Source organism: Pogoniulus pusillus, chromosome 12 (assembly GCF_015220805.1).
Source record: "Pogoniulus pusillus isolate bPogPus1 chromosome 12, bPogPus1.pri, whole genome shotgun sequence".
NCBI classification, from domain to species: Eukaryota; Metazoa; Chordata; class Aves; order Piciformes; family Lybiidae; genus Pogoniulus; species Pogoniulus pusillus.
Window position 1 is genome coordinate 29,830,184 of NC_087275.1, and position 26,734 is coordinate 29,856,917.

General features: G+C 44.3%; 1 protein-coding gene across 1 annotated transcript in view; it reads right to left on the reverse strand.

Annotated features, from left to right (window-relative positions):
* The window catches only part of POLA1 (DNA polymerase alpha 1, catalytic subunit), a 256,555-nt gene that overhangs the window by 211,633 nt on the left and 18,188 nt on the right, over positions 1-26,734 (reverse strand). Inside the window, 12 exon segments of the mRNA XM_064151984.1 lie at positions 2,188-2,307; positions 3,238-3,367; positions 4,896-5,071; positions 6,733-6,849; positions 10,296-10,385; positions 11,035-11,096; positions 12,070-12,154; positions 13,869-14,026; positions 15,769-15,907; positions 17,576-17,650; positions 24,403-24,519; positions 24,938-25,050. Coding sequence (XP_064008054.1) covers positions 2,188-2,307; positions 3,238-3,367; positions 4,896-5,071; positions 6,733-6,849; positions 10,296-10,385; positions 11,035-11,096; positions 12,070-12,154; positions 13,869-14,026; positions 15,769-15,907; positions 17,576-17,650; positions 24,403-24,519; positions 24,938-25,050 — 1,382 coding nt within the window.

The following is a 26,734-nucleotide window of genomic DNA, read 5'->3' on the forward strand; positions in this document are numbered from 1 at the left end:
GTGCACAGAATCCCTTTTAAAACACAGGCAGAGCATGGTCCTTAATAAAGCTCTTTAGGCATCAAAACAGCATTCAAACCAACTCCCATGGGAACAAACTCCTAATAAGAAATTTGCAAAGACCTTAAGAAATGGTAATCATTCAAGCCAGCACCAATTTGCACTTTCTGGATAGATGTAGAAATCAACACCAGGAGAGAATAAAGTAAGATCAACTCATGACTCAGAAATATTACTGCCCAGGTAAAGTGTAAGGGTTTGGAAAAACAATGGCTGGCCTTTAATGAAACAAGTAAAATCATTAGTACTGGCCTCTAAAGAGCATTTTCCTATTTGTTTTATTCAAGTAACCCTTTTTTATTCCCAGTTACAGAATCACAGAATCCCTAAGGCTAGAAAAGACCTTTAAGATCATTGAGTCCAACTATAAACCAACTACAATGATCACTAAACTGTATCAATTAGTTTAATGAAAAGCAGCTGGGGGAAGTGGGACTGCTAAGTGTAAGGAAGTGGAGGCTGAAGTGAGACCTTATTGCCCTCTGCAACTACCTGAAAGGGCAATGTAGAGAGGTAGGTGCTGGGCTCTTCTCAAAGGGAAATAGGGATAGAAGAGGGAATGGCCTCAAGCTGCACGAAGGGAGGTTTAGGCTGGACATCAGGAGACATTTTTAATCTGCAAGAGTGGTCAAGCATTGGAACAGGCAGCCCAGGGATGTGGTGGAGTAACCATCCCTGGATGTGTTTAAAGGTCATTCAGATGTGGTGCTTAACAATATGGTTCAGTGGTGACCTTGGTAGAGTAGGATTAATAGATAGACCTGGTCTTTTCCAACCCAAATGATTCTATGATTCTAAGTCACCTACCTTACCCATTGTGCATGAAATAGTATTCAGCACTAAAATAACTGTACAGGAAACATGCATCTATAAAGCAGCACAGACTATCCTGTTCCTCACTACTGTCTACAACTACCTGTAGGGAGGTTGTGGCCAGGTGGGGTTGGTCTCTTCTCCCAGGCAAGTAGCAACAGAACAAGGGGACACAGTCTCAAGTTATGCCAGGGGAGGTCTAGGCTGGATGTTAGGAAGAAGTTGTTGGCAGAGAGAGTGATTGGCATTGGAATGGGCTGCCCAGGGAGGTGGTGGAGTCACCGTCGTCCCTGGAGGTGATCAAGAAAAGCCTGGATGTGGCACTTGGTGCCATGGTCTAGTTGACTGGATAGGGCTGGGTGCTAGGTTGGACTGGATGATCCTGAAGGTCTCTTCCAACCTGCTTGATTCTATGATTCTGTGATTCCCTACATGGCCAAATACTTAGTACACTAAGTACTTGTACAAAGTACACTTAGTACAAGAGCAACTTGAACTTCCACAGAGCTGTGATACAGTGGAAAAGGTGTCCCTTTAAAGCACACATTTCTCCAATAAAATTATTGTGTGTCCCTCTAAAGAACACATTCCTCCAAATGCCTCCAACTAAAAATAAAGGCCAAGTATAGAATTAATCATAAGCTGTAGCCCTGTGCTAGTTTGAAGCAGGGTAGAATGTTTTGGTGAGAATTAGAAGATCACAGGCTGTGAAAGGAAAACAGTGGTGATGTCTACTCCCCTCAGAGTCTTGCTGAACAAGAAACAAAAACATTAGATAACACTTTTGCCATTTTCTCTCACTCTTGCTTGGGCTGCTGGCTGAGCAACATCTTACTCCCTAACCTCACCTTCCATTTGGCCTAACCCATCTTTGCTTCTTAACCTCTTGGCCAAACCTCTATTCTTCCTTAGGACTGGGGTAAAGTTGAGAGGGGCAGGGGGAAGGTGAAGGGGTGGTTGAGATCCCCTCCTGGGGACTCAGGTTTCTGGGAGGGCTGTTGTGTTTCTGTATTGCCTTTTACCTTGTATATTTCTGTATATACTGTAAATATCTGCTTGTATATTGTGCTGCTGTAAATAAATAGCTTTAATCATATTTCCAGAGCTGGCTGAGTCTAGTCTGGGTGATTTCTAAAGTGGGGGGGGCAGGGAACACCCAAACCATCACAAGCCCTAAGCTGAATCTAAAACTGGCAACGTTTGAGCTTTCTGCTCGCTCACAGAACACTACTAAGCAAAAAGTAGGCAAGTGGGGGATTTGGGGTTGTTACTATTATTCCTAAAAGTTCAAGGAAAGAGAAAAACTGGACCCACCAGCTTCTGCAGAGGCTTTTTAAACACTTGTTTGTCCGGCACTATGTAGTCTTTTTCATGGAACGCATGAAGCAGCAAGAATTCATTACGTTCCGATCGGCCACCCATCATTGTCCTCGACTGTGGAGAAGGGCAAACCAAGAGGAATTCAAAGCAAAGCACAGAAAATATTGACAGACAACATTAGACTAAGCAATGTCCTTCAACTGTTCATAAGCTCACAGAATGATGGGGGTTGGAAGGTACCTCTGGAGATCATCTAGTCCAACCCACCACTGCCAGAGCAGGTTCACCTAAGAGCAGGTTGCACAGGGCAGCATCCAGACAGGTTCTGAATGTTTCCAAAGATGGAGACTCCATCACCTCTCTGGGCAGCCTGCTCCAGGGCTTCCTCACTCTTAAAGAAGTTCCTCCTCACATTTAGATGGAACTTCTTACATTCAAGTTTGTATCCTTGTCCTATCACTGGGCACCAGTGAAAGAAGATTGACACCATCCTCCTGACACCCATCCTTCAAGCACTTACAAGCATTGGTAAGATTGCCCTTAGCCTTCTCTTCCCCAAGCTGAAAGCCAAATTTCCTCAGCCTTTCTTTGTAAGACAGATGTTCCAGTCCCCTTATCATCTTTATAGCCCTTTGCTGTACTCTCTCAAGCAGTTCCCTGTCCTTCTTGAACTGAGGAGCCCAGAAATGGACACAGAAACTGGAAAGCACTGCCAAATACTACAGGGCAAATTTATATTCCTCGGGCATCTGCTTTTGGCCACTGTTAGCTTCTTCAGTCTTTGCACTTAGGTCCCCTTTCACCTAGCATTGCTATTAGTCTGTATCATTACCATCATGCACAAAACTCAGATGTGATACTTTGATGGATTTTTTTCCATCATTCCATGAGTAGGTCACCCAACTCACACTCATCACCAAACAAACCCAAATGTACAGCATCAAATATTCTCAGTGACTGCTCACAAATTAAAACTCAAACATAGAAAAGATGGAACTATTTATCTGGCACAATGTGTTTGGAGGGTAAGTAATAAAAATGTACCATGACATTCCCAGAGATGTTTGTTATTTGAAGGGCCAGTGGCAGAACGTTCAGCTCACACATGATCTGGAGAATGAACTTGGCATCTATCCAGGTGTTTTCCAGCATGAACAGTAAACGAGGAGAATCACTGGAAAAAGAAGGGAGATCATAGAATGGCTTAAGATGGAATGGACTTCAGAGACCATCTGCTCCAATCTCCTCACCATAGGCAGGGACACCTCACAACTAGACTTCGCTGCACTCAAGGCATCATCCAACCTGGCCTTAAACACCCCCAGGGAGAAGGCATCCAAAGCCTCCTTGGGCAACCACTTCCAGTATCACCACTGTTATACTGAAGAACTTCTTCCTAAGATCCAGTATAAACCTATCCTTGTTCAGCTTCAAACCATTTCCCTTTGTCCTGCTGCTAAACACTCTTGTGAGAAGTCCCACTCTAGCCTTCTTGTAGGATGCCTTCAAGTACTGGTGGGCAGCTTTAATGTCCCCCTGGGAGTCTTCTCTTCTCCAAGCTGAACACCCCCAGCTTCCTCAGCCTATCCCCATAGCAGAGGTGTTCCAGCCCTTGTATCATCTTTGTGGCCTTCTTCTGGACTCGCTCCAACAGCTCTTCAGTTCAAAGCCCACTGGTGTGATGAACATGTGGTATGCACAGCTCCCTGGTATAATGCACATTTCCTTCACTGAAAAAATAACCCAGTGAAGCACCCCAAAACTCAAGCTTGCAAACCCTATCAGTGCTCACACAAATCAATTTGCTCTGTGCATAAGCAGCCACTCATCACGAGAGCTTGTAACAAGATGGAATGTTAATACTTTCCTCTTCAAACACCAGCATGCTAAGTCATCATCCCCATGACAAATGGAGGAGCCTGAGGGGAGACCTCCTCTCTACGACCATCTAGAAAGAAGTTGCAGTGAGGTAGGGGGTTTGTCTCTTCTCTCTGGGTGACAGAATGAGAGAAAATGGACTGAAAGTGTCCCAAGGGAGGTTTAGACTGGGTACTAGGAAAATTCCTTTACTGAAAGAGTGGTCAGGCTTTGGAACAAGTTACCCAAGGAGGCGGTGGAGTCGCCGTCTCTGGAGGTGTTCAAGAAGCATGTGGACATGGCACTTTGGGACACAGAATCAAAGAATCAAGCAGGTTGGAAAAGACCTCCAAGATCATCCAGGCCAACCTAGCACCCAGCCCTAGCCAGTCAACCAGACCATGGCACTAACTGCCCCAGCCAGGCTTTGCTTGAACCCCTCCAGGGATGGTGACTCCACCACATCCCTGGGCAGCCCATTCCAATGCCAATCACTCTCTCTGGCAAGAACTTCCTCCTAACATCCAGCCTGTACTTTCCCCGGCACAACTTGAGACTGTGTCCCCTTGTTCTATTGCTGCTTGCCTGCCAGAAGAGATCAACCCCCACCTGGCTACAATGTCCCTTCAGGGAGTTGTAGACAGCAATAAGGTCACCCCTGAGCCTCCTCTTCTAATGGTCATGGTGGTGCTGGGTTGATGATTGGACTCTCTGACCTTAGAGGTCTTTTCCAACCAAATTGACTCTATGATTCTATGAAGTCCATTAAGCAAGCACGAAACCGTACAGTGGGAAACCAGCTCCTCTGTTTTCCAGTGAATGAATGACATGAACTAGCAACACACCTGTACATGTTTGGAATTTCCTCTGGGAAGATTTCCCTCCTCTCTGTTTTCAAAACCTGACGGACCAGCTCAGACAAATGGTAACTTTTGCAACGGATTAGTTCTTTAGCAGAGATTTCTACATCACAGAGCATTCGGCCGCAGGCAGCGCTCCTCTCGGCAAACCCTCCTCGCCCCTACATCACATCACACAAGCAGAGAAAAATCAAAACAAAGGTAAAACACACAAACATTAACAAAGAACACCTAGCCACAATATATCCTTGTAGGACTGCATCAAGTCCTTTGGATCACCTAATACTCTACTACTCTAAATACTTTCCTAAATACCATTAATATTCAAGCTGTAGAATCGTGCCCTAAAGGAATCGATGGTATCACAGAATCACAGATGTGCTAGTTTGAAGTTAGCTAGAATGTTTTGGTGAGAAGAACTAGATTACAGGCTGTGAAAAAGAAACAGTGGTGATGTCTACTTCACTCATAGGCTTGCTGAGAGGTATAAGAACAAGAATCCAAACATAGATAAGGCACTTCTGCTGGGGAGCTCGGAGCTGCATTTTTCTCTCCCTAGCCTCTCTGCCATTCCTGATTAATCCACTTTGCTTCCTTAACCCCCTGGCTGAACCTCCATTCTTCCTTAGGACTGGAGTAAGGTTGAGAGGGGTGGGAGTAGGTGGAAGGGCGGTTGGGAGCCCCTCCTGGGGACTCAGGTCTCTGGAAGAGCTGTTGTGTTTCTGTATTACCTTTTACCTTGTCTATTTCTGTATATACTGTAAATATCTGCTTGTATATTGTGCTAAGATGTAAATATAAGCTTCATTCAAATTTCCAGAGCCTAGTCTGTGTGATTTCCAAAGTGTGGTGGGGCAAGTAACACCCAAACCATCACAACAGAATATTAGGGGATGGAAGGGACCTCCCAAAGATCATCCAGTCCAATCTCCCTTGTCAGAGCAGAATCACCTTGAGTAGGTTACACAGGAATTCATCCAAGAAGGTTTTTAACATCTCCAAAGAAGGAGATTCCACAAACTCTCTGGGCAGCCTGTTCCAGTGTTTTGTCCCCCTCGAAGTGAAAAAGTTTTTCCTTGTGTTCACATGGAACCTTCTATGCTTCAGCTTGCACCCTTTGCCCCCTGGTCCTAAGTACTGTATCTTTCAGTATGTGTGGATATTAAGAAGTAGATACTTAATTCTCATTGTTAATGTAGATTCTAACCCTTAAAAGTTGTCATGCCTTCTATTTCCAATCATCAGAACACTCCCATTAGGAGCACTGGTGTGGATTTTATTTTAACTCCAGTGATAGTTTTTGTACCAACAGCAGGACAAACAGAATAAATCACACAACAAGAATTCAATTGGTCTCCAGGAAGAATAAGAACAGGCAAGAACATGGCCACATGCAGCACTTCAGCACTCCCAAGCCTCACACATTGTCCTCTGAACAAATACATACTAAGAAGTACAGAACTATTACCTTAGCAGCTCTCTATGTGGTGATGATTCACCAATCAACCCAAATTACATTTTCTCATTTTCCAGTTACAGCAGACAAAGGCTGTTACAGTAAAGTCTATGGTAATTAATCTGTCATCACCATCACCTAGTTGAGATGTGTAAACTATATTAGCCTACCTTGAAAAACTAGTTAAGCTTATTACTGTAATAGAAAGTCATATAAACATTCATCATTTCTGCTCTGGGACACAGGAAATTCAGTGGGACCAACCAAAATACATCAGTGTCACATTTACTGTTCCCCAGCAGAATGAATTCACTTTTAATCACATGCAACATAAAGGGACTTAAAAGACTTGAGCCATCTTATTACCCCAAGCTTTGGCATATTCGACCTCCTCAGCCGACCTATCTTGGACCAGTGAGGGACTTTGCACACATTAATTCTTTGAAGCAGCACTTCCAGATCAAATCCATAAATATTATGACCCTTGTGGCAGAAAAAGATAACAAAAAAAGGTTACAACAAATGCAAATCAAAAGACTTAGTTTAACACACTCAGTATTCCTTTGCCCTTTGTGCCTTTTTCCAACTAATTGATGGCATTATCCCTCTCACAGAAAGCACTTTATAAGGCAACGTTCATCAGCAGTGCTTATTAGTCTTAACACCAACAATGCTGTTCAGTAGAATACCAAAACCAGCTTTACAACTGGCTTGTAGCACACAGGATTCAGCTTTAAGTTTTGATAGCAGAGATTATGATTTAAAGCTTTCTGGGAAGGAAAAATAAACCCCACAAGGTTCTCTATACAGCATACAAACTTAGCTGCAAGTAATTCATTCTCTCTCCATCCACCAAAGTCTCAACACTGACATCAAAATGAAGACCTTTTGCCCTTTGTAGCAGAGCTGTTAAATCTGGACAGAGATATATTGTACCCAATATTTATTTATCAAAGTACACCAGCAATATTTGCAAAGTTTAAACAATGATGACACTGGTCTGCAACATTAGCTAAAAGCAAAATGCTATCCTGATGAATATCACAGACTGGCTCAGGCTGAAAGGGACCTTAGAGATCACCTGCTCCAGCCTCCCCAGCATGGGCAGGGATGCCTCTCAGCTAGACCTGACCTTAAACATCTCCCAGACAGGAGGCATCCACAACCTCCCTGGGCAGCCTGTTCCAGAGTCCCACCACTCTTGTACTGAATATGACCCTAGGTGGACCAGCTGGTCACCGGAGACTGCAGGTTCACCATTTCAGGTACATTTATATAGTGCAGTACTGTGCTATAGAATCAGAGAATCACAAAATCAACCAGGTTGGAAGAGACCTCCAAGTTCATCCAGTCCAACCTAGCACCAGTCCGGGCCAATCGACCAGGCCATGGCACTAAGTGCCTCATTCAGGCTTTGCTTCAACACCTCCAGGGAAGGTGACTCCACCACCTCCCTGGGCAGCCCATTCCAACGCTAATCACTCTCTCTGCCAACAACTTCCTCCTAACATCCAGCCTAGACCTGCCCTGCCACAGCTTGAGACTGTGTGCCCTTGTTCTGTTGCTGGTTGCCTGGCAGAAGAGACCAACCCCCATTTGGCTACAGCCTCCCTTCAGGTAGTTTTAGGCAGCATTGAGATCATCCCTGAGCCTCCTCTTCTCCAGGATGCACACCCCCAGCTCCTTTAGCCTCTTCTTCATACAGAAGCTCCTTAAAATGAGCAGCAGCATTACTGCCACAGTAGAGGAGTCCTATTTATCACAGAATGTTAGGGGTTGGAAGGGACCTCCAAAGATGACTGAGTCAAATCACTCCTGACAGAGCAGGAGCACCTAGAGCAAGTCACACAGGAATGCATCCACTCAGGTTTGGAATGTCTGCAGGGAAGAAGACTCCACAATCTCTCTGGGCAGCCTGCATTAGGAGTGTGGCACTCTCACAGGAAAGAAGGTTTCTCTTGTGTTCATGTGTAATCTCTTCTGCTCCAGCTTGCACCCAGTGCCCCTTGTCCTATTACTGGACATCACTGAGTAGAGCCTGGCTCTGTCCTCCCGACACTGCTCTGCACATCTTTATCAACATGAATGAGGTAACCCCTCAGGCTCCTCTGCTCCAAGCTAAAAAGTTCAAGCTCCCTCAGCCTTTCCTCAGCAGACAGATGTTCCACTGCCTGTGCTCATACAGCTTGTTTTTCAACAGCACTAATTAAGCCAGGTGCAAATTAAACTGCACTAACACAACTCTGCTGCTTTGAGGATCAGAGCTCTCACACCCCTACCAGTGGCATCTTCCACGTGAAACCACTACCTGCAGTGTTTCCACTGATTCCTTCCCATGACCACCATAAAGCTCAGCTCATAGGAGTGGATACCATTAGGTTATCAGGAATCTGCTTCTTTCATCCTATTCCCACTACTTAATTATTTGCAATTATCTACAGAAGAATAACAAATTGTATATAACCAACTTTGAAGTGTCTTCAAAATGTCATTAAGGTCAAGACTGTGCAGTAAACAAACATAACCAAGAAAAAAAACAGTGGCAATTATAAAAAAATGTGAATTAATAATAGTAATTATAAGAAAATGTAAATTAATATTAGTGGTTACAAGAAAAGATAATGTAAATGAATATTTGCAATTCTAATAAACTGTAGTATAAGGTAATGTTGTTAATGATAATAAAATGTAGTCATATTAGTATATAGCATAAAGATACATATTATATACTTATATTTTCAGACATTTCTTTATATATTTATGTTATTTCTAAGTTAATATTGGTAATTATGAGAAAATAAAGCAATATTAGTATATAGTGTAAATATATATAATAAAAAATACATATTTATGTACTTATTTATATATCTATATATTATAAATATGTATTTTATATACTATATATTAGTCTAAATAGAGTAATATTAGTAATTATACTAAGATATAAAATATGTTGCCAATGGCATAGAAAACACAAGAATTGTTACTTGGATTTGGATCATTATCACCTTGATTTACAATATTGAATCAGCCAGGTTGGAAGAGACATCCAAGATCATCCAGGCCAACCTAGCATCCAGCCCTACCCAATCAACCAGACCATGGCACTAACTGCCCCAGCCAGGCTTTGCTTGAACACCTCTAGGGACAGTGACTCCATCACCTCCCTGGGCAGCCCATTCCAATGCCAATCACTCTCTCTGACAACAACTTCCTAACAACATCCAGCCTAGACCTACCCTGGCACAGCTTGAGACTGTGTCCCCTTGTTCTGGTGCTGGCTGCCTGGCAGAAGAGACCAACCCCACCTGGCTACAGCCTCCCTTCAGGTAGTTGTAGACAGCAATGAGCTCTGCCCTGAGCCTCCTCTTCTGCAGGCTGCACACCCCCAGCTCCCTCAGCCTCTCCTCACAGGGCTGTGCTCCAGGCCTTTCACCAGCTTTGTCACCCTTCTTTGGACACATTGCAGCACCTCAACATTTCTCTTGAATTTAGGGGTACAATCTAAATGGTGACACAAACTAGATAAGCAGACTCTAATGTATACCAAAAGTTTCTCTTTTTCTAGAAAAATCAGAAGTTGTTGTTGGTTTTTTTTCATGTTTTGCTCCTTCTGAAGCAAGAAGAAAACCACAACTTGCTCCAGGCACAACAGAAATACTGCCTATTGCAGGTATATAATAGGATGTATAAAATGCTGTTAGGGAAAATGCTCTGTCACCTTTGTATCAAAGTATACCTGCTGTCTTATAAGCAAATTCAATTCATAAACCAGCCTAAAAATCAACATTAAAAACCTGTAACAGGACAAAAGGGAAAGAAAAAAAAGAGAAGAATAAAGCTGACCAGGTGACAGTATGCTTCAATTTCCCTCCTGACCAGCTGATAGTATGCTTTAATTTCACTCTCCCAGTCTCACAGCTACTCACCACAACAACATCTGGGTCAATTTTGTGGATCTTGGCAAGGAAAAATCCCAGCAGTGTTCTCTCTGTGGCAGCAATTTCTACTTTAGCATTCTAAAAGGAGCAAGAGAGTACCTGAATTCAGTCACCCAGTAAGTTGAAAATGGAAACATCCCCTCTCTCCCCCTACTAGTTACAGGACAATAACAAAGCACCACAGAGTTCTCCCTTTCCTTCTGTAATTCAAGGCATTTTGTTCTCACTCCCACAGACGTAGAAAGCTTTTCTCAGAGGCTTTTTTTTTTCCCCCATTTTGCTTTTGTATGCAGGTGTCTCCTGATATCTTAAGAGCCTCCTAAGAATCAAGCACACCAGGAAAATGCTCCGTGTGCATCCTTCACTCACAGGCTTAAGATCACACAGAAACAGAAGAAAAGCAAAAAAATAGGTTACTTTATCATTCTGTCAGCTCTCCCAGTGAGTGCCCTTTAGAAAGGATGTCTTCTAAATTATGACAGACTTAACTCTCCAAGGGAAAGAAGAAACAAATTCTCTCAGTTTACTGCAAGTACACAGCCAGCTATAATGAAAACTAATCACAATTTTAGCCTCTCTGCAACAGGGTTTTATATTTGCAGAGCAGCAAACCAAGGAAAGAAAACTATCACACCATTCCTTTGAATATTTCTCTTGCACAACACACCCAGGGCAGTTCATATGGCCAAGAGGTACTGCAATCAGAAGGCAAACAAAATAAAATTACCTTCTTTCTAACAGCTTCTTTGAAGTCGTAAGGAAAAATGCAGTCGCTCGGTTTGGAAACAGCTGCAAAAGAAATCATCTTTGTTCTTACATGCAAGTTCTTCACTGCACCCTCCCTTGTGAGCATCCATCCACGACAGAAGGAGCCAAGAAAGGCTAATTCTAGAAAGCTAGGCTTATGAGAATGGCTGTCTTGAAGATAATTGAGTAATCAGTAAAATATTAAGCAATTCTGAATCAGTCACATAGGAGGTTACCATTGGGAGATTAAAACTGTGGCCCAGAGCTTTCCAAGAACTTCCTCTCACAAGCATTCAGCACTCTTTAACTTGGGTCTGAATCTCAAGGCTTAACTGATCCAAGATTTTTTTTTTTCCCTGAAAAAAAGTTGCTTATAAATAGCTCTGAATTTACTTTTTTTTAGTTCTGTTCAGAGGAACTGAGCCAAAAAATAACTACAAAATAAGCAGCCTAATGGATTGCAAAAATAACCCAAGAGAACACAGAATGTTGGAAGGGACCTCAGAGATCATCTACTCCAACCTTCCCACCACTATGAAGTGAAGCTAGTCAAATTTATAGCAATCTCCATACAGTAGAACACTGGGTGGAACACTGGGAACAGGCTGTCCAGGATGGTAATTGAGGCATCATCCCTGGAGTTATTCAGGATGAGGCTCCAGAGGGCTCTGGGCAATCTGATCAAGTGGAGAATGTCCCTGATGACCGCAGAGGGGGTTGGACTGGATGACCTTTGGAGATCCTTTCCAACTCAGACTATTCTAGGATTCAGTGAAGTCTTCAACAAGAAATCAGTAACCAGTGAAGTTAAAAACAGAGAAGAAAAACCTGCCTGGTGTTGCAACATTGCCTCTTACCTCTTCCAAGCCAATACTGCTGGAGCAACAGAATGAGGTAAAAAAGACAACCAACCAAAAACCCAAACCACGAAACCACACACACAATGAAGTCACACAACAGAAGAACTCCAAAAGAATTAGTATTTTTCTGTTCATAAATTGTTCCAAATACATACCACAGAAGTGTGTCTGAAAAGGAGGCTGAGGTGGAGCCTTATCCAGAGGAAATTTCTGATGAATCAGAGCTGCAATAGCCACAATCTACAGCACAGAGATACAGCACAAACAAATTCATAAACATGTCTATCAATACTCATTTTGTTACAAACACATCTCTTCCTTTTTTAAGTTTCCTTCTCTTTTTTTTCCCCTCTTGTTTCTAGAAAAGATCTTTTTCAAATTATTTCCAATTACAAATAGTTAAAAAGAAGAAAAGTTATCCACTGACCTCAAGCAAAATAAAAGCAGAACTTCAATTACTATCTTAAAAGTCTGAGAGGAAAAACAATTTGGTTTTGAGAACTCTGCTTTTATACAATTGTGTTCTGAACCTGAACAGATCCCACCATTTAAAGGATTCCCTATGAAGCACAGAAGAGATGTGAGCAGGGCAAGACATGCAGAGAATCCTTGCCTGCAAAAGGGCTGCCCCTAAGCAAGCAAGCAAGACTGCTAATAAGCCTGCTTGCTTTGCTGGCAGGAAGCCTACAAGAAAGCTGGGAAGGGACTATTGACAAGGTCTTGTAATGACAGGATGAAGAGGAATGGGTTTAAACTGGCAGAGGGGAAATTCAAACTCGATGTTAGGAAGAAGTTCTTTACAGTGAGGGTGGTGAGACACTGGAAGAGATTGCCCAGGGAGGTTGTGGATGCTCCCTCCCTGGAGGTGTTCAAGGCCAGGTTGGATGAGGTCTTGAGCAACCTGTTCTAGTGGGAGGTCTCCCTGCCTATGGCAGGGGGTTGGAACTGGATGATCTTTGAGGTCACTTCCAACCTAAACCACTCTGTGATTCTATGAAGCTCTGGCTTCCCAGACATTCATCAGGAAAGCCCAAGAGAAGACAAAGCAGGCAGGCTTTAGAGACATCTTGGCAAGCAGGATCCTCATGGTACCTTGTGTATGGCTTTTTAATGACCACAATCACAGAATGCCAGAGGTTGGAAGAGGCCAGAGCAGGATTATCTAGAGCAAGTCACACAGGAATGCATCCAGGTAGGTTTTGAATGTCTAAAGAGAAGGAGATTTCACATGTCTGGGCAGCCTGTTTCAGGGCTCTGTCACCATTACAATGAAAAAAGTTTTTCTTATGTTCATGTAGAATCTCCTCTGCTCCAGCTTGCATCCTTTGACCCTACTCATAGGACATCACTGAGAAGAGCCTTGCTCCATCCTTGCACCACTCTCCCTCCATAATTTTCTACCCAGAAGACTAATTCTGCGTTAAAAAATTGCCAGCCTAATCTTTCTTCCATCCAATTAGCCAGAAACAACTATTAGTGTTGTTCCTATCCTATTAGTGAACACTAAATCCTTACCTAAGCTAGGGAGACTTGTGCAGGCAAACAGGGAAACATGACGAACTGAACACTGTGCTTTGCAGGCCATAACTGAGTCACTACCTCCACAGAATCATAGAATCAGCCAGGTTGGAAGAGACCTGCAAGATTATCCAGTCCAACCTATCACCCAGCCCTATTCAGTCAACTAGACCATGGCACTAAGGGCCTAAGTTTGCAGAGGTGCAGACAGGATCTCTTGCAGATGTGCAAAGCACTATGTCGGTGGTGCTTCATGCCACATCATGAGGCACTTAATGCCTTGTCCTGGGAAACCTGAGCCTTAGACAGCTTTTAACATACACCAAAGAACAAATGGGATAGGTTGGACTGGATGATCTTGGAGGTCTCATCCAACCTGGTTGATTCTATGATTCTATGAACCTGAAACCAACCAAAGTGAGGGCAGATTACTTACCTCGTTCTGGTGAGTCTTTGGGTTCTGAGTGGTCTTCATGCTGAGGGACATGACCACAAGAGGAGGAGGAGGAGAAAGATCTTTAACCACATTCACCAAGCCAGGTTTTATGGCCACAGCCTCCACTTTACACCAGCTGACAGACTGATTTGAAGGCTCTGAGGAAACAGCAGAGACCACCTTCATTCTTCTGAGAACCACAATAGAATCATAGAATCATAGAATCAGCCAGGTTGAAAGAGACCTCCAAGATCATCCAGTTCAACCTATCACCCAGCCCTATCCAATCAACTAGACCATGGCACTAAGTGCCTCAGCCAGGCTTTTCTTGAAGACCCCCAGGGACGGTGCCTCCACCACCTCCCTGGGCAGCCCATTCCAATGCCAAGCACTCTCTCTGACAACAACTTCCTCCTAACATCCAGCCTAGACCTCCCCCTGCACAACTTGAGGCTGTGTCCCCTTCTTCTATTGCTGGTTGCCCAACCCCATCTGGCTACAGCCTCCCTTCAGGTAGTTGTAGACAGTAATAAGATCACCCCTGAGCCTCCTCTTCTCCAGGCTAAACAACCCCCAGCTCCTTCAGCCTCTCCTCACAGGGTTTGTGTTCCAGGCCCCTCACCAGCTTTGTCGCCCTTCTCTGGACACCTTCCAGCACCTCAACATCTCTCTTGAATTGAGGGGCCCAGAACTGGACACAGCACTCAAGGTGTGGCCTGACCAGTGCTGAGTACAGGGGAAGAATAACCTTCCTTGTCCTACTGGCCACACTGTTCCTGATGCAGGCCAGGATGCCATTGCCTCTCCTGCCCACCTGGGCACACTGCTGGCTCATCTTCAGCTTACTATCTATCAGTATCCCCAGGTCCCTTTCTTCCTGGCTGCTTTCCATCCAGTCTGTCCCCAGCCTGTAGTGTTGCTTGGGGTTGTTGTGGCCAAAGTGCAGAACCCTGCACTCAGCCTTGTTAAATCTCATCCCGTTGGCCTCTGTCCACCCATCCAGCCTGTCCAGGTCCCTCTGCAGGACTCTCCTACCCTCATGAAAGAAAGCATCAAAGAGCATGAGATCAATTCTTGGGCAAAGGCTGCAAGTGGAAAACCACTCTTAGGCCTTTAAAATCAGTGCCAGAAAAGACATGCTTACCAATTGTCTGGTGGAAAACCCATCACTGCTAACCCAACTTTTGGCAGTAAGGGATTTGTTTTGTCTATTCCAGCTCAAAATCCTCACTCAGCTCTCTTAGCAACCAAGTGAGATGCTGAAGAGGAGAATCCCCCTGGTGTCAATGTTCACACTGGCAATGCTACATTTGAAGTTCCTCAGGGAGATGTAGCTTTTGTCCAACATGATCTACTTCCCTATGGTCTTGGGAATATGCAGCATACATGGAAAGAAAAAGCTCTAGCCAACCTGCAAGTGGTGCATGCCACTCACGAGGCAAAAAGAGTTTTAGAAGGCTTTCTAAGTGTCACAAAGAAACAAAAGATGCATTGACAGCAATTTGTTCTTAAAAAGATACACTTGGATGAAAAAAAACAAATCAAATCCAAAGCAAAACCCAATCAAATTATCAAGAGAACCCCCCCCACACATTTCTAGGAGACTTAACTTCAGCACATGTGGCTTTTAGAATATGCAGCAGAATAGCTGCTGGGAACTACATAAAATCCCTCTCACTGTCATTCAAAGTTACAGCCTCATCTGTGCAGTGTGCCACTTGATAGAGACACAGCTCTCCCTCAAAGACCTGAAGAATAAGTCACAATTTCTACTAGATAATGAAAATGAGACAGATAAAAAGCAAGGTTCATTTACAAAAGCATCATTTAGCAACACGATCTCTCTTTGCCCTCCTCCCTCCCAATCCATAATTATCCAGCAACCAGCAAGCCACCGTACGTGGGGTTTTTATTTCCAGCCAGCATGGTCCTTTGATCTTCCTACTCATCAAGAGAAGCTCCAGACTTGAGGTGTTAGTTCCAAATACATGTGAAAATGTTTGTCCTTTCAGATCTTGGGGAAGCCGAGGGCACTCAGCCTAGCAAGTAGAGAAATCAGTGAGTCATTTCATCCCACAGAAGGCTTTGAGGCTGACACATTATATTCAGACAGCACCTTAAAAATACACAACACCTGAAATTGCTACAATTTCAGACAAGGAAAGCCTTAACCCATAACTCCTTACAGCACCTGAATAAATTACACTTACTGACTCAACTTAAATAGGTGAATAACAAAATTAGAACAGTAATGTCCAAAAGCATTGAAGCAAAAGTTCTTCATGCATGCTGGATGTGACACAAGGCAATGTTATCATCAGCCAAGGCTGTGACAATGTTCAATGATTCAAAGTTCATTTTTATACAACAATTGTTCCTGTTATAAACTTAATTAGATAGTTACAGCTTTAACCTTGTTTGTCATACAAAGACTGGATAAAGGGTCTCTCTCTGCACAGCTAAAGAAATAACTGAGACTGCTGACAAAGCTCTACAGGATGCTTCAGGATAAAGCTCTACAGGATAAAGGAATTATCCCAGCAGCTGACCCAATAGGTTCAAGACTGGATGGGGCACTTAGTGCCATGGTCTGGTTGACTGGACAGGGCTGGGTGCTAGGTTGGACTGGATGATCTTGGAGCTCTCTTCCAACCTAGTTGATTCTGTGATGCCTGAGTCTCTCACTCACAGGCTGATGGAGCTGAGCTGAGGTTGTTCAGCCTAGAGAACAGAAGGCCTTGTAGCTGCCCTTGAGTACCTGAATGGAGCCTACTGGCTGGAGTGACAGAACGAGGGGCAATGGTTTGAATTCAGGGAAGACTAGATTTGAGTGGATGTTAGGAACTAGTTCTGCACCATGAGGGTGGCAGAACACTGCAACAGATTGCCCTAGCAGGTAGTTGAGGCCTCATCCTTGAAGATCTTCAAGGTCAAGTTCAACCTCAACGAGGCTCTGAGCAAGCTATATAGTAGAGGATGTCCTTGTGTTGAACTAGATGACCTTTAGATGTCATTTCTAATCCAAACCATACAATGATTCTATGATTTTTGCCAATAATAAGAGCTAGCTGATGTTTCCACGGGATTTCTTCTTTCCATCTTTGCTGCTCAACTTTACAACTCTTCAATAAAAGGCTTTCTCACCCTGCTGCTAGTTGCAAGAGGCATACACCACACAGATACACCAGCTGTGTTTTGGACATGCATTCAACAAATCATTTAAAGGGTACTAAGTAGTTTAAAACATCTTACAGTACTTTGGGCCTTGAGGCAATACAGCTAAAGGCTGTTTTACTTAGTGGCAAGGCAGAGCAATTGGGAATACAGATTGTTGCATATCAATAGGCAAATCACAACTGGGTGAAGGTGGGAGTGATGTACTGGTTGTGGGACGTACTTCTTCCCCTCATGATTTACACAAGCAGAGCTACCAAACCAATATGTTATAGGTCACCTCTGCAAGGTTATAAGTTACCTTCACCAATATATTATAGGTTACAACTGCTTTTGTTAAGAACTAACCAACATAGAAATGACAACAAAGAAGCCACAAGCTTAGGGATCAACCTCTTTTTTTAATTATAAGACATTGAGCAACTAACTACATCCTGCAACAGAGGTAGAGCCACAAGATAGTAAAGATCCAATCCTGAATTATATCTTCTTGGAAAAGCATTAAATTCTCAATTAAACTGCATTATACTCACCGAATATTTAACTTCTAAGTACTCAGATTTTGATGGCACATCTGGGATCTCAAAAGCATAATATTTTTCCACTTTCTAGAGAAAACAAAGATATTATTTTATTTATTTTCAGTATTTACCAAGAGAATTGTTGTTCTGTCCAGTAAGAATGCCAGTGAAATAAAGGTCAGCCAAAACATGCATCTCAAATATCACAGAATCACAGAGCTGTCGGGGTGGAAGAGACCTCCTCAAGGATCATCCAGTTCCAGCTCCTCTGCCATAGGCAGAGACTTTCCATTAGATCAGGTTGCCCAGAGACACATCCAGCCTGGCCTTAAAAGCTACTCTGGGGTTGATCATATCTTACCAATTCTGAGGAACACAGACAGGCTTCAGAGGTGGACCCAAACCAACCTCATAAAATTCAACAAGGGCAAGTGCAAGGTCCTACACCTGGGTCCAAGCAATCCAAAGCACAAATATAGGCTGGGTGAGGAGCAGTCTGTAGTACTTCAGAGTGTCAGTTGATGACAAACTCACCACGAGCCAGCAATGTGAGCTTGCAGCCCAGAAAGTGAAACATATCCTGGGCTGCATCAACAGCACTGTGACCAGTAGGATGAGAGAGGTGATTCCACCCCCTCTACTCTGACCTTGTGAGACCCCACCTGGAGTACTGCATGCAGATCTTGTGCCTCAAGCTAAGCCAGGGGAAATTTAGGCTGGAGGTGAGGAGAAAGTTCTTCACTGAAAGAGTCACTGGACACTGGAATGGGCTGCCCGGGGAGGTGGTGGAGTCGCCGTCCCTGCAGCTGTTCAAGGCAGGACTGGATGTGGCACTTGGTGCCATGGTCTGGCCTTGAGCTCTGTGGTAAAGGGTTGGACTTGATGATCTATGAGGTCTCTTCCAACCTTGGTGATACTGTGTGTGTGTATATTGCCCTCCCTTTCTATTGGATACTTCAGAGAGGCACCCAAAGGGAGCTGATCTCCCAACCGCCTGCTGGTCGTTTATTACATACTCAGAACAGAATCGTTTCTATGCCAGTCTTTTTCATTCTGAGTTACTTGAGTTTTACCAGAAAGCAGGCAAGTTTGTTTATGCAGCTGTAACAAAGATAGTTAAAGCAGTCTCAAGTTCAGCACAGCCTTACTGAAAGTATCACTTCTGCTTTCTTCAACAACAACAATGATTATAGAAACATACAATGTTGTTCCACAACATGCACAGCTTCTTACTTCTAAGAATAACTACCTTCACTTTCCAAATAATCACTGAATGTTTGGGACTGGAAGGGACCTTGAAAGATCACCCAGCCAACCCCCTGCCACAGCAAGATCACCCAGAGCAGGTCATTCAGTACTGAATGATTAACTGTGAAATCTTCTGATGCTCTCCCACCAAGCTGCTTTCCAGCCACTCTTCCCTAACACTGCAATGTTAAAGTTGTACAGCCTGTGAAGGAGAAGTGAAAGCCCTTTGCAATAAATTGCAAGAAGGCAAATCCAGAAACAACTATGGCATCAACAGCTCCTGTAAGGAGAACAGAGTAATAGAACTTGGTCCAAGAACACCACTGTGAAACCAGAGCAGCATTACAAACTGGAATGCAGAACTGTTGAGCCAAAACAGCACCTCACGTGAGCAGTACATCATATTCAGTCCTGTTCAATATCTTTATTGATGATCTGGACTAGGGGATTGAGTCCAGCATCAGTAAGTTTGCAGATGACACCAAGCTAGGAGCAGGTGTGGATCCGTTGGAAGGGTAGGAGTGCCCTGCAGAGGGACCTAGACAGGCTGGATGGGTGGGCAGAGGACAATAGGATAAGATTGAACAAGGCCACACTTTGGCCACAACAACCCCAAGCAGCACTACAGGCTGGGGACAGAGTGGCTGAGAGCAGCCAGGCAGACAGGGACCTGGGGGTACTGGCAGAGAGTAGCTGAACATAAGCCAGCAGTGTGGCCAGGGGAGCCAATGGCATCCTGGCCTGGATCAAAAACAGTATAGTCAGTAGGACAAGAGAGGCTATGCTGACCCTGTACTCAGCACTGGTCAGGCAACACCTTGAGTCCTCTGTCCAGCTCTGGGCTCTTCAATTCAAGAGAGATGTTGAGCTATTGGAAGGTGTCCAGGGAAGGGCAGCAAGGCTGGGGAGGGGCCTGGAGCACAGCCCTGTGAGGAGAGGCTGAGGCAATTGAGGTTGCTTAGCCTGCAGAAGAGGAGGCTCAGGGCAGAGCTCATTGCTGTCCACAACTACCTGAAGGGAGGCTGTAGCCAGGTGGGGGTTGGCCTCTTCTGCCAGGCAACCAGCAACAGAACAAGGGGACAGAGTCTCAAGTCGTGGCAGGGGAGGTCTAGGCTGGATGTTAGGAGGAAGTTCTCCACGGAGAGAGTGAATGGCATTGGAATGGGCTGCCCAGGGAGGTGGTGGAGTCACCATCTCTGGAGGTGTTCAAGCAAAGCCTGCATGAGGCACTTAGTGCCATGGTCTAGTGGATTGGACAGGGCTGGGTACTAGGTTGGCCTGGATGAGCCTGGAGGTCTCTTCCAACCCGGCTGATCCTATGATCATAGCTGTAACATTACAGATGGCACCACAGTGGTTTTTTCACATCTATTACTGGTTCCCCCTTTTTTTTTTTTTCTTTTGTTTCTTAATTTTAAAAAACCCTCTCAGGCTTCAAACAAGTTCTTGTTGCAAACAGAAGCTGAACACAGTGTAAAAATAGTATGCTGCAGTGATTCATCTGCGTTATTCCACAGAGCTCAGCTCAATTACACCAGCGTCTGGTCATAACTGCAGTGAATGAATGCTTTGCTGCAGAGTAATCTGCCCTTCAAGTGGCCCTTCAAAGAGCAGAAATGAGCAGCAGTGATTAGCTGCTAAGTTCCTAAGTGGAGTAAGGCTGCTTTCAAATTGATTTGTGAAGACTTGCTAACTTGGCAGCAGTGCAACCCATTGAAGCTACAATTAGCAGCAGGTGCAGGAGGAAATGATAGGGCTCAAGTGTATCTGTTTGCAGGGACAAAGTTTGGTGCTGCCAAGGCCAAGACACACACACACACACACAGAGAACAACTTGTCTCAGTATATAAAATGATAGAATGGTTTGGATTGGAAGGCATCTCCAAAGGTCACCTGGTCCAATTCCCCTGCAGTCATCAGGGACACCCTCCACTAGATCAGGTGGCTCAGAGCCTTGTGCAGACTGACCTTGAAGATCTCCAGAGGTGGGGTCTCAAGTACCTCTGTGGGCAACCTGTTCAGGTGTTCCACTACCCTTTTGGTAAAGAACTTGTTCCTAACATCCAACCTGAATCTTCTCTAATTTTAAACCATTACCCCTTGTCCTATCACTGCAGGACTCCAATCCTATTTTTCCTCACATCTCCCACATTACTAGTGCCATATCCTCCTGCTAGCTCCTCTTCTCCTTAAACCCTTCCAGGAGGCAGTAACTACCAACATCAGCAGAAAATTATGCCAGCAAAATAAATCTGGATGGTCTTTTACCATGTCAGTGAAAATCAGTCTACTGAAGAGCATGATGGATACTGGAGTATGAGTACCTGGAGTCCTGTGTGCAGTCCTGAAGCCCCCAACAAAAGGACATCAAACTGTTAGAGTGAGTCCAGAGGCCACAAAGATGATCAGAGAGCTGCAGCAGCTCTGCTATGAGGACAGACTACAAGAGTTGGGGCTTTTCAGTCTGGAGAAGAGGTGGCTTTAAGGAGACCTTGGAGTGGCCTTCCAGTATCTGAAAGGGGCCTACAGGATGGCTGGGGAGGGACTACTGACAAGGTCTTGTAATGACAGGACAAGGGGGGATGGGTTTAAACTGGCAGAGAGGAGATTCAAAGTAGATGTTAGGAAAGGGTTGTTTGCAGTGAGGGTGGTGAGACACTGGCACAGGTTGCCCAGGGAGGCTGTGGAGCACAGAATGACCCAATGTGATCTTTGCTGATAGGGAGAATTGAGGGTGGTGAGACACTGACACAGGTTGCCCATGGAGGCTGTGGAGCACAGAATCACCCAATGTGATCTTTGCTGATAGGGAGAATTGAGGGTGGTGAGACACTGACACAGGTTACCCATGGAGGTTGGGGAGCACAGAATCACCCAATGTGATCAAAGATCACCTCCCTGGAGGTGTTCAAGGCCAGGTTGGACAAGGCCTTGAGCAACCTGTTTTAGTGGGAGGTGTCCCTGCTTATGGCAGGGGGTTGGAACTGGATGATCTTTAAGGTCCCTTCCAACCTAAACCATTCTATGATTCTATAATTCAAACTCTTACTGCTCAGAAACAATTTTGGCAGATTATCTCACAGCTTCTCTGCACTCTCAACTACCCTTCCTAATTTATTCATTAATTAAAATTTATAAATCTCTTCTTTTGCTAAAACTGTCCTTTAAATAGCTTTCTTGCTGCTCATCTTCTTTTAATGTCTTTAGAGAGCAAAAAGGTCTTATTATTCCTCACTTTACTAGGCTAAAAAAAAACACCCTTAAAGCTCTTTCAGAGTAGTCTCTGGTGTAACCGATTCTCCTTTTCTTATCCTTCTTAATTACCATCTTTTGTTCCTGTTGTCCCTTGAGTTAATCTTTCCTTAACAGGATGATCAAGAACTGTATATATTCCAGGTAAGATGTGAACAATGCCTTTGAGGGCAGAGAATCAAGCACGTTGGAAAAGACCTCCAAGATCATCCAGTCCAACCTAGCACCCAGCCCTGGCCAATCAACCAGAACATGGCACTAAATGCCTCAGCCAGGCTTTGCTTGAACACCTCCAGGGACAGTGACTCCACCACCTCCCTGGGCAGCCCATTCCAATGCCAATCACTCTCTCTGCCAACAACTTCCTCCTAACATCCAGCCTAGACCTGCCCTGGCACAACTTGAGACTGTGTCCCCTTCTTCTGTTGCTGGTTGCCTGGGAGAAGAGACCGTCTGGGCACCAGCCAGACTTAATTCCATTCACCACCACTCTCTGGGCCCAGCCATCCTTCCAGTTTTCAATCCAATGCACAGTGCACTCATCCAAGCATGATGCCACTACCTGTCACCAAGAAGACACTGCCCCCTCCTTGCTCAAACCTCCCTTCAGGCAGCTGTAAAGAGCAACGAGGTCTCCCCTCAGCCTCCACCCCCAGCTCCCTCAGATGCTCCTCATAGCCCAGGTGCTCCAGGCTGTTCTCCATCCTCATTGCCTCTCTCTGGACATGCTCGATGCCTCACCAAAAGACAAAGGCTCTATACAAATAACAAGCAAGCTTTCTCATACTAGCAAGCTAATTCAGTCCAAATCTGCAATGCTATCAGCAGTATCAGCTCTTTCCCTGCAGACACATGACAAGTATTCTACTGCTGTATGTGTAAGCTTGCCATTACAGCAGTATTTTGTTTTTCCAATCTTCTCTTAAGGTTCTGTTGAGTGAACAGAGCACAGCAAAATAACACTGTAAGACCTCTGCCCACAACTGTAAGCCCAGAACAGCTAAAGTTTCAAGTCCTCCTGTATAAAGGCACTGTGACAACCCATGCTCCATACAGCACACATTCCAACATAGATCTGCAAGAGCAAGAAGGATGAGACATGCCAAGAAAGTTTAATGCAACACCTAGTGAAATGCAAAGCTAGTGTGACTCCAATGTACTGACCTGTGTGCTGCACAACACATCTTTTATCTTAAACTCCTGACACCATGAGCTGATGCTCTGTACTTTAGGTATCAGAATTTCTGTCTCTTCTGTATTCTCAATATTAGCAAAGGCAAATAAAAAAGGCAGTGTGACACTCAATCCAGTTTCAAAGATGCTAAAAAATTAATCATAATCATAGAACAGCTTAAGCTGGAAGGGACCTTAGAGATCATCTTAACCCAATCTCCCTGCTACAGGCAGGGACACCTCTGAACTAGACCAGGTTACTCGAGGCCCCATCCAACCTGGCCTTGAACATATTCAGGGAGGGGGCATCCACAACCATTCTGAGCAATCCATTCCAGAGTCTTGCCACCCTCATAGTAAGAAGAGTATTTTAAACTTCATGTTGCAAAATTACTGTTCTTAATGGAGTATGGATGGTCGGGGAAGACACTTTCTCTGTGATGTCTCATTATAGGACAAGGGGTGATGGGTGAAAGCTAGAGCAGAGGAGGCTGTTTAGGCTGAAGGAGGCTCAAGGTGAATCTTATTGCTGTCTACAACTACCTGAAAGGAGGTTATGGCAAGGTGGGGGTTGGTCTCTTCTCCAGAACGAGGGGACACAGTCTCAAGCTGTGCCAGGGCAGGTTTAGGATGGATGTTAGGAAGAAGTTCTTCACAGCAAGAGTGATTGGCATTGGAATGGGCTGCCCAAGGAGGTGGTGGAATCACCATCCCTGAAGGTGTTTAAAAAGAGACTGGATGTGGCACTTGGTGCCATGGTTTAGTTGATTAGATAATGTTGGGTGATAGGTTGGACTTGATGATCTGGAAGGTCTTTTCCAATCCGATTGATTCTGCAATAAACATAAGGAAAAGCTTTTTCACTGTGAGAGTGACAGAGCCCTGGAGCAGGCTGCCCAGAGAAGTTGTGGAGTCTCCTTCTCTGGAGACTTTCCAAAACCACCTAAGGCCTACTCTAGGTGCTCCTGCTCTGGCAGGAGGGTTGCACTAGATGATTTTCCAAGGTCCCTTCCAACCTCTAGAGACCATTATTCTGTGATACCTTTTACAAGCAGGTACACTTATACATTTGCACTTCAGCATATTCCTCCCCCAATGGACAGTGTTTTAACAGGTTTGTAACCTAAAGAACCAGAAAATGATAAATAGGATACTTGCAGACATACCTTGGATTTGAACTTCATGATCTTATACTTTGGTGAAATGCTGTCATTAAATTCCTGGAAAACACTCATTATAGTTACTGGAGTCTCTGTTTCCTTGCCAGTGGACAGATCCATTTCCTCAAAAACAGAAGCCAGGTTTTAGAAACTATCCAAAAAATGTCAGCAGACCTCACCAAGAAGTTGAGTTTTGCTGCTATAATTCAGGAATCTCTTCTTTAAGGGAAAACTACAACATAATCAGTCAAGACATCCCAAATTTCAAAACTATTCCTTGAAACAGTGTTTAAAAATCACCACATTTTCTAGTAATGCTTCAGGACAACTTTAACTCCTAAGCAGCAAGCCCCTAAGGTAAGAATTTGTAGTTGTTAGGGGGAAGCAGCAACACTATTCTGCTTCTCACATGTGATACACCACATATACTTTACCACCTACATCAGACAACAGCTCCTATAAACACGCTACTAGAACTCATAGCCTGCCATAAGCAGAATGAAAGGTACTTACATTTGACATGCTTAAAAGATCTACTTACTGTTTCACGTGGCAGTAGATAAACAGTTCTCTCAATATTTTTCACTGTGACACAACAGCTGACATAAGTGTCTGCAGATTCAATCCAAACTTTGCCAAACAAAAACACCACACCTAAGGAAGAAGGGCAAAGCAAAGGAAACAATGTGCAGGTCTTAAATCAATCATTCTTAACGTTGCATAAAGCAGTTTACTGTGTATCTTGCAGACAAATGTAATCATTTCTGGTTTAGGGCCCCAGACAGCAAATCATCCCAATGTATCAGTATGTTCTGCTCTGGTAAAGACTCACTTCAAGTACTGCATCCAGCTCTGGAGCCCTCAACACAAAAAGGACATGAACCTGATGAACTGGGGCCAGAGAAACCACAGAAGATAATCAGGGGGCTGGAGCACCTCTCAAAGGGGCTCTGGGCAACCTGGTCTAGCTGAGGATGCCCTTGCTGACTGCAGAGGGAGATGGACAAGATGACCTTCAGAGGTCCTTTCCAATCCAGACCACTCTATGATTCTATGAGGACAGGCTAAGGGAACTGAGATTGTTCAGCCTGGAGAAGAGAAAGCTCCAGGGAGACCTAAGAGCAGCCTTCCAGTACCTGAAGGAGGCTACGATAAGGCTGCAGGGAGACTGTTTACAAAGGTTTGTAGTGATAGGATGAGGGGCAATGGCTTGCAATGAGAGTAGATGAGACCTAGATTAGACGTTCTGCACCATGAAGGTGACAGAACACTGCAGCAGGTTGCCCAGGGAGGTGGTTGAGGCCCCATCCCTGGAGATCTTCAAGGCAAGACTCGACAAGGTTCTGAGCAAGATAATCTAGTGAAGGATCACCAGTCCCTGCTGACTGCAGGGGGCATGGACTAGATGACTTTTGGAGGTGCCTTCCAATCCAAACCATTCTATGATTCTATTCTAAATCGTTTTAAACAGCAGCTTTGCAAACAGGTACCTGTACAGTTCTTTTTGCCTATGTCTCTATCACTACAGTAACACCCTGATAAGTGAAATTCAAAATGGCATCACACAGCCAGTCTCAGAATTCTGTTCTGATATTCCATTTTTACCTACATTAGATTGATAATTCAGGAGGAGAGGGAGGAAGGAGAGAGAAGTCAGTGAAAGATGAAGATAACGAAAATGCCTGTGCTGTCAATCACTCCTGAAGTCTGCATTATCTACAACTTTCCATTCTCCATCTAAACCAGGCACAACTAAGCCCTTTCTCCTGCACTTCAGTACTGTGAGATGAAGACTCTACTAATAACAAAGCCTGTAGAAATGCATTCTGAGGAGAACAACTAGAAGCTGATAAACTGTAAAAAGCTTTCAAGTGACTACATTTAAGGCACGAGAGCACCAGGAGATGTATGACATCATCAGAAATCCTGGATGCTAAGTTGGCAGGGTAGACACTCAGAAAGCCTACAGAAAGCAGGCCTAGCACAGCTGACTTGACTGTGGACCATGTCATTATTGTACACATACATCACTGAGTCACAGACAGACTGGCACAGGTACAAAATGCTGCAAACTTCTCACCAAGTGATGTTAAACTTTGAAGTAACCCAGAACAAAGTCAGCTGACTTCCATGTGGTTTATCATTCACAAGTGAAATAAAACTTTCAAGCACAACTCAAAAACTTGGCTTCAACTGAGTTAGTTCCCTTCCACTTCCAAATAATTTGGAACTGGATTACAAGAAAGAATCTCTTCCTACAGGATGTTACTATTGATGATGAAAGCAGCAACATCAGAGCTGAGGCTGTCTCAGAAACAGGGTTCAACATAAAGAAGAT